Source organism: Limulus polyphemus, unplaced genomic scaffold, assembly GCF_000517525.1.
Source record: "Limulus polyphemus unplaced genomic scaffold, Limulus_polyphemus-2.1.2 Scaffold40, whole genome shotgun sequence".
In the NCBI taxonomy this organism is placed as follows: domain Eukaryota; kingdom Metazoa; phylum Arthropoda; class Merostomata; order Xiphosura; family Limulidae; genus Limulus; species Limulus polyphemus.
Window position 1 is genome coordinate 1,341,246 of NW_013665650.1, and position 9,261 is coordinate 1,350,506.

The 9,261-nt window shown below is 32.1% G+C and overlaps 1 protein-coding gene across 1 annotated transcript in view; it reads right to left on the reverse strand.

Moving 5' to 3' along the window:
* LOC106461786 (hemicentin-2-like) overlaps positions 1–9,261 on the reverse strand; it is an 86,431-nt gene that overhangs the window by 28,404 nt on the left and 48,766 nt on the right. The window contains exons 8-9 of the mRNA XM_022388874.1: positions 8,155–8,309; positions 2,098–2,214 (exon numbers count right to left, since the gene is read on the reverse strand). Coding sequence (XP_022244582.1) covers positions 2,098–2,214; positions 8,155–8,309 — 272 coding nt within the window. The remainder of the gene's footprint in view (positions 1–2,097; positions 2,215–8,154; positions 8,310–9,261) is intronic.

Here is a 9,261-nt window from a genome sequence, read left to right on the forward strand (position 1 = left end):
TTGAATAGTCCATGTGCAAAGTCATTTTCATGTTAAGATTAAAAATACTTTTTTTCATCTCAAAAATCTCAAATTTCATTTCTGTAATCTATAAAACCTCATAAACACATTTCAAATGTTTGTTTTCAGCAAAACTTTATATTTTATCTGTTATTCTCTCCACCATAACTCTATACCTCATAACCACCAAAAAAAAGAATCAAAATAAATCTGAATTATGATTCTTTTTAGAATGACTTCAAATGTAACATGAAACTACATTAGTTTATCATAAGTAGCTTTAAACTCGTAACAGTAAACATCTATTTATAATTAAATGTTATTGTTTTATTGCCCTCCGATTGTCCATTGAACAATGTCTAACTATTATTTGCATCACTATAAATCATTTGGGGAACATGCAGCTCATGTTACACTATCAAATTACATTACCCACAAACTAGTCCAAGCTGCTTATGTGTGTGACTCATGAAATATCTTTATTATATTATTATTAATATTTATTTTACCTAATCTAACCTTAACTAAGCTAAAGATATCCTTATTTTTACATTTTAGTTACTTTTCTAATAATAAATGAAAAATAAGCATGAAAAACAAGAAATAAAGAACTGACCCATGTCGTCTTCTTTTTTGCTGTCAACTGTCGATGACACTTAACCCTACTTTTTTATACTCATGATATTAATGCACAAAATAATTTTTTATTTAATTAAATAATGTACCAAAGAAATAGAGTAATAACATGCAAAAAGCAGACAATTTCCTCTAACTATCACAATTTTTCTGGATTTCTATGCAATAAGAGCCATTACAAATTCATCCAAGCTATTCATTATCTTTCTCATGGGAATGAAGCTTGTACTAAAAGAGAAATTGACAATTCTCTGTTCAGAACACAACATAATATTATATGTCATTTGATAGATGAAAACCTTGGCTTTCTATTGGTTACAGATAATATAGAATTAAACGTAAGAGAGAATTATTAACTAATCCTGAAAGAGAAGATGTAACAGATGGGTGTGGCAAGAGGGGTCTGATTTTCTATTTGATGGTTCTGTAACCATACAAAATTGAAAGCTTTAAAAAGTATGGTTTGTCTGAGTGATGAAGATTACATACTGAGTAATTTATGTTGAATTTCATACCTACTGGAGGGGTGGTAAATAAAATAGAGAAGATGAGATGCTTACAGAAAATTAGTCATCTTTCACACACTAGAGAAAATTCAGGATATTTTTTAAATATTGCCTTATAAAATTAAGAACTAAAACTTATATACTCTTAAAATATGGATTATTAGCTATGATTTTATGCCATACTAACTGGTGTAACACAAACAAAAAGTAGTTCAATAAAATTTTGAATGTAAGCCACTAAAACCTCATGACATGCTCAGTAAATAATGTCTAGGTAGATAGGGTTAAAAAGACAAATGCCTTAATTTAGAAATATATTAAAAATAGATTTATTAAGCTATATAACTTGTATATGTTATTTATATCTAGAAGATTATCATACTTTTTGCACAGATTATGTTCAATGCATGATCTCACTTGTTCATATAAAAGTTGAATTGTGCAAAACAATTCTCTGCCCCATAATAATTATTATTCCCAACATATTTCCTGACTTAAATGCATGAAGAAATAAACAACTAAATATTGCATGTGTACAAAACCAATGTAGAAATCTAAGTGAAAACATTTCATCAAAGGAATTGTTGTATCTTAAAACAGATTATAAAACTAAGTGAAAACAGTTTTCATAATAGCATTTCATGAAAGGAATTGTTGTATCTCAAAACAGATTATAAAACTAAATGAAAACAGTTTTCATAATAACATTTGAAGAAAGGAATTGTTGTATCTCAAAACAGATTATAAGTTAAAACAGTTTTCATAATAACATTTCAAGAAAGGAATTGTTGTATCTCAAAACAGATTACTTTTTTACAATGTTACACAAGAACTTTTTCACCTGCGAGAAAAAAATAAAGTATGTACAGTGTATATTCATGCATTTAATATATATTTCCTGAGAAAAAAACAACACATTTTGCCATTTTAGTGGTTTCCACGTTATTTACTTTACCTTTTAACCATGTAACAATTGGTATTGGAGCTCCTTTCACTTTACAAGTTAAAACTAGCTTGTCTCCCTGCACAAGGTTTAGTGAATTGGGAAAATGTTCATAAAACTCTGTGTGTGCTATTAGAGAAAGAAAACTTAATCAGCATAGAATACCTTAAAGTTTGTACATAAATTCTACCATAACTAAAAACAAAGTTCTTTAATCTTTTGTAATTACTAACAATTCATCTGGCATTTAATTAAAGACATTAAATAAAATCAATGTATCTTTAAGACATTCTCCCTAGGAAAAATAGCTTACAAAGGACACTGTAGAAAATATTTTTTATTCAAGATTTCATAATGCTAAACAAAAACAATCTTCCTAATCAAATTTAACACAAGAGTTGTTTGCATGCATTCATGAGAGGAAATAGTGGTTTCAAAGTTTACAGTTACAAATACAGGACAAGAAATAAGGATCAGGATTCATACACAGAAAAATGCTAAGAACTTTACATTTGACATATACTTGTGCAAGCAAAGTTGACAAAATGCTTTAATGAAATCAATAACAAATGAGATTTTATGCACAGTAAGTATTAACTAAAAGATAATTATTAATAATAAAACTACATATAAAACTTTAAAGAGCTTATGAACACTCACAACCTAAATGTGGAATGTGAAAACCTGCACGTGTTTGCTCAAAATACTAGCTTTTATATGATGGTAGATAGTGGGTGAAGAAAGGACAACACATTCCTGGTATTTAAAGTAAGGTCTGTTTCTTTTCAGTTTAATTTGTATCAACAAATATACATCAAAGATGCTTAACTCTAATAAAACAAAAGTATAAAGTGAACAGTACACTACTACTAAAATGTTAAAATTGTTTAAAGTGTATTAAAACATAACTAGTTATAATTGTTCACTTATTTCAATTTAGCATATGAATTTTTCTTAATAACTGATAATCTGTCAGTGAAAACTTTGCTGTTTTCAAAACTGATTAGACTATATATATATTGTCAAGTTTTATGTTTGAGTCGGATTCTTTACAGTATGTGCCTGTGAATTGTTGGCATAAATTTCAACAACAAACAGCTCACAGTCCACTTGTTTTAAAATAATATATTAAAATAACTCAAACATACACATAGATGTTTGTTACACTGTTGGTTATGACAAGTGTATCCAGAGTTTTAAGTAATTGCCTCTTTTTTTCATCAAATTCCACACAGGCTGGTTCAGTTATTTTAGAACACAATTTGATAAGACAAATTTTTCTTCCTGCTTTGTTATTATGATACAGACTGTGATAATTTCACTTTAAAATCACCACTATAACCGTTGGTTACCACAGTTGTATCCAGAGCTTTACATAATTATCTCTTTTTTTGTTAACTTCCACACAGGCTGGTTCAATTACTTTAGACTACAATTGAAAATATGAGTTATTCTTCTGTACTATGTTATTATAATACAATCTGTGATAATTTCACCTTAACAAGTCACCACTATACACACTTTATGGCTAAACTCACAGTCACTCAGTCTAGATCTAACTATCTGTAACAAACTACATTTTGGATGCATATTTCTAGTCTGATAGAGGCCTAGAATGTTCCACCCACACATTACAACATATTATGAGGCAAGAAAAATTTAGAAGTTCCTAACATGATGCAATAATATAACAATCACCAATTCATAACTAGTGAACTACACAATATGTGATTGGTATACAGTTATATAAAAAAATTTGGGATAAATTATTATTTCTAAAAATAACTAAATTTAACACTTGTACTATAAAAATATCTAAATCATAACCCTCGCATTATACTTAAAACAGAAACAGTCATATATATCTAATAATAAGCCCCTCTTCAAGAAAAATATTTTTATACTGTATACAAAGACTGTTCTCAGTTCATGCACAAAGTCTACTCATACAATCTGCACCAATATTTGCAGTCCCCTTGATGCCCTCAATGAATAATTGATAGTTCTGGAAGCACAATGTCCACCTCATTATCCTCGCACTGCTGATTTTGCACCTCTGGATTATGCAAGGGGCTGTTGGTCCATCTGGATGATGAACTCCTTCCCATAGAGGTGGTTCTGGAATTTCTGGATGGCAAATATGATTACCAGACATGCTTGATCAATCACAGAGTTGTTCTTCTCATTACTCAACATCTTTTGACTAATGTACATTATGGGAAACAGTCTGTCTAAATGTTTTTGCAGAAGTACTGCTTCAATTCCAACATCTGATGCATCAGCCTGAAAGGTGAAGGGTTTGTTTATGTCTGGCATTCTAAGGGTAAGCAAACTTCCTAACATATTATTCAACTTCTGAAATGCCATCTGCTGTAGTTGTTCCCACTTCAACTTGTTGGGTTGGTCTTTCTTGGTGAGGTCAGTCAGTGGTGCAGTAACTTCAGCATAGTTTGGGATGAATTTCCTATAGTATCCTGCAAACCCCAGGAAGGATCTGACTTGCTTCTCGGTCATCAAAGCTGATGCATCTTGTCTGAGAGTTAGTTTCTTCTCTTATAGGGCTATCTGTTGGTCACCCACCTTGTGTCCAACAAAGTCTAGCACAGAATAACTGATGTAGCACTTAGAGGTTCTGATGGACAGACCTGCTGCCCTCACTCGCCCATACTCTCCGAGTTTCTTCAGGTGATCTTCCCATCTAATTGTGTGGGGACAGAATGTTGTCCACATAATGCTCAATGTTGGTGGTTTTCTGCAACATCTTCCTCATCATGCAATTGAATGTCGCTGCCGAGTTGACTAACCCATATGGCATCCCCTTGGACTGATAGTATTCATCTGGTATCACAAAAGCAGTCTTCTCTTTAGATCCTGTATCTATCAGGATTTGCCAACAACCTTTACTGAGGTTGTCTTGTTAAACAACTTGGCCCCATCTACTTTGCCTTGATAGTTTCTGGGTAGCCCATAGGTTTAGAGTCAAACTTTGTCATGAGTTTCACCTTCCAGAAATCTATGCAGAAGCAGTTTGAGCCATCCCTCTTATTCACAATTACCACTGGAGAACCGTAGGCTGAATTCAAAGTCTCAATGATTATGGCATCTAACATTACCTCGACTTTTTGCTTGATCAAGTCTCTCATCGCATAGGACATCTGGAAGGGCTTCACCTTGATTGGATTCCTGTTTGTCATCTCAATCTTGTGTTATATAAGGTCTGTTTTGCCCGGTCTATCTGTGAAGACATCTGCATACTGGGACAGTAGATAATGTAGCTCTTTCTTCTGCTTGCCAATCAATTCTTCACTTATGTTGACATCTTTGTACATCTCTCCACCCAGCAGTGTTAGGCCTAGTAGATCTTCATCTTCTATGACAAAGTCAATGTATTCCAGCTCTGCATCTATGACAGCCACTATTGCAATGTACATCCGTGCTTCAATAGCTGCATCCATTAGGTCTTCTTCCCTCTTGAAGTACCTTTCCAACAGGCTGGCATGGTAGATCATGGTCTTCCAATCTGCTTTCACCTTATAGTCCATTCTGTTGACCACTTCCTATACATTAAAAGGTCCTTTCCACTGCAGGGTGAGTTTGTTATTATCTGTGGGTAGCAGAACCAAGATGTACTGTCTGACTTTGAAATGTTGATCCTTGGCCTTACCACAGAAGTTCTTCTGACTGTCTTGAGTTCCAGACAAGCCTTTTTTGAGCAAGTTAATAGGTCTCCTCCAGTTGGTTCCTTAGGTCTGACATGTACTAGTATGTGTTTCTCACTTTTGAATCTTCTTCTCCCATCCATAGTTCTTTCAATATCTGCATCAAATATTTGTACTGTTCATCCATACAATAACTCAGAGGGTGGAAATCCTTTACTTGCTTGTAGGACTTCTCAGTAAGCAAATAATACTGCTTGCAGGTATCTGTCCCAGTCACATGGGCTTTCATGGCACATCTTTTTCAGCATGCTCTTTACAACTCCACTGACTCTCTCAAAAAGTCCATTACATCTGGAGTTGTACAGGGTAGTAAAGAGCTACCTAATGAGCTTGCACACCTCTTGCATCAGTTCTGAGTTAAACTGGGTCCTTCTGTCATTCAAGACTTCTTTTGGAAAGCCTACTCTGCAGAACACTCCCTCTCTATCTATGGGTTTTGGGTAAAGTGTTGCATAGTTGACGACTGTCAGAATGTACCAGTCGCTTTTGTTGAATACAGGTGCTAGTGGTCTGACCAAGTTCACAGCTAGTCTGCTGAACTGCTCTTCTATGAAAGGTAACTCACCCACTAGCATACTGGTTACCTTCCCTCTAGGTAAATGTTGTAAGTCTTTCACATATCAAAAATTACATTTTTTAGTGAAATATTTTTAATAAACTCAAAAAAGATTTGTCCATGAATATATTGAGTATTTGTTTTGACTAGTCCATGTGCAAAGTCATTTTCATGTTCAGATTAAAAATACTTTTCTTCATCTCAAAAATCTAAAATTTAATTTGCATAATCTCTAAAACCTCCTAAATACATATCAGATCTTTGTTTTCAGTAAAACTTTATATTTTATCTGTTATATTCACTACCCTAACTCTATACAAGGTTGGTCAATTTAACCAACCTCGTAACCAAAAAAAATAAAACAAAAAATCGAAATAAATTTAAATTACCCTTTTTTCTTTCTAGAATAACTTCAAATTGTAATATGAAGCCACATTCTTTTATCCTAAGTAGCTTTAAACACATAACAGTACACATCTATTTATAATTAAATTTTATTGTTTTATTGCCCATTGAACGTGTCTAACTACTATTCCCACCATTATAATTTGAAAATCATTTGAGTAATGTGGAGCTCACTTTACGCTATCGAATTATATTACCCATGAGCTGCTCGAGTGCATGTGTGCCTCATGAAACATTTTTATTATATTATTAGTTATTTTATATAATCTAACCTTAACTAACCTAAAGAGGTACCTATTTTTACATTTTAATTACTTCTATAATAATAAATAAAGAATAAACATGAAAAATAAGAAATAAAGTAATTATCCAGTTCTTCATTTTTTTTTTGCTGTCGACTGTCAATGACACTTAACCCTACTTTTTTATACTAATGGTAGTAATGCACAAAATAATTTTAATTTAATTAAATAATGTACCAAAGAACATAGACTAATAACATGCAAAAAGCAAACAATTACCTCTAACTATCACAATTGTTCTGGCTTCCTAACTATACAACAAGAGCCGCTACGAATTCATCCAAGCTAGTCATTATCTTTCCTGTAGGAATGAAGCTGGTACTAACAGAGAAATTGACAATTCTCCATTCAGAAAACAATGTAATATAATATGTCATTTGATAGATGAAAACCTTGGCTTTCTATTGGTTATACATAATATAAAATTAAACATAAGACAGGATGTGACAGGTGCATGCGGCAAGAGGGGTCTAATTTTCTATTTGATGGCTTTGTAACCAAACAAAATTGAATCCTATAAAAATTATGGTCTGTCTGAGCAATGACGGTTTTATAGTGAGTAATTTACATTAAATTTCGTATTTATTGGAGGGGTAGTGAATAAAATAAAGAGGGAATGCCGAGAAAAAATGTCACATTTCTCACACTAAAAAAAATTCAAGATTTAAAACTTATATACTATTAAAATATGGATTAATAGCTATGATTTTATGTTACATTAATTGGTATAACATAAACAAAAGGAAATTTTGAATTTAAGTCACTAAAACCTCATGATATGCACAGTAAATGATACCTGGACAGAGAGGGTAATAATACTAAATTATCCTTTCGAATATTAACATAAAAATAATAAAATCTGATACAATGTACAAAAACCTGAAGTTTTTTTTTGTGGTGTTCATTACAAAACATGAATAATACAGAAAGAGGGTTTAGAAATAATAAATGTTTAAATATTAATGACAAAAAAGGAAAATAAAACTAATATGTGTACAGGTGAGTTACAAATAAACAAAAACTACAAATAATGCAAGTACATATAATATGTGTGTGTATTGATATCAGGCTAAAACAGAACACTCACTTCGTACAAGGATAGTAGAGTTGATGTTAGGTTTAGTTACAGCACACGTGTATTCACCAGTGTCACTTTCAGTTGTCATTTTCACAATGACAGAATTATTTTCTGAGAAGATCTTGATTCTTTCATTACCATTTAAAGGTAATCCATCTTTGTACCTACGAAATAACAGTGAAATTAGTCATTTAGGTCTTTATAATCTATTGTACTTCAGCATCTATATATAGTATCACTGGAAAAAAATATATATACACACACACACATGTATATACACATATTGTTTCAATTTCCACTACCAGCAAGATTCTTTTGAATTATTTGGTAAAGAGAATAATAAAAAATGAAAAAAAATTATCTTTTTCATCAACTTAAAAATTCATGTTTAGTGTAATAACATAACATAATGTTTTGGAACAAAATGGGACCTCTTGTTCCATCACGGCTGTTCCATCTTCAAAGCTAAATTAAAATAATTTAAAAAAAATCTTGAAGCCAGCCCTTATCAATTATATACTTATCAAGCTTTTTCTTAAACTCACTTAAATTTACTGCCTCTACAACATCCAAAGGCAACACATTCCAAATGCCAACCACCCTGTTAGAAAAATGAGACTGTCTTAGCTGAAAATGACTCCTACTTTGCCAAAATTTATATTTCTGTCCCCTAGTCTTACTATTCTCACTGTTAAATATGGAAAAAGATGATTCATCAAAACTATCAATTCCCTTTACAATCTTAAACACCTCAATCAGATCTCCCCTAAATCTTCTTTTTTTCAAGAGAAAACAATTTGAGACATTTCAGCATCTCCTTGTATCATAACACTCCATCTCAGGCACCATTCTAGTAACCCTTCTCTGAACCCTTTCCAACAATTCAATGTCTTTCTTAAAGTAAGGATCCCAAGACTGAACACAATATTCCAAATGTGGCCTAACCAGTGACCTGTACAATGAAATTATAACCTCTTTAGACTTGTATTCAATATTTATGTAGATACAACCTAAGATCCTACTTGTCCAGCAAAATGATTGGATTGCTTTAGAGACTGATCGACTATTACATCAAGTTCCCTTTCCTTCATAACACTGTTAAGTTTATTCCCATCC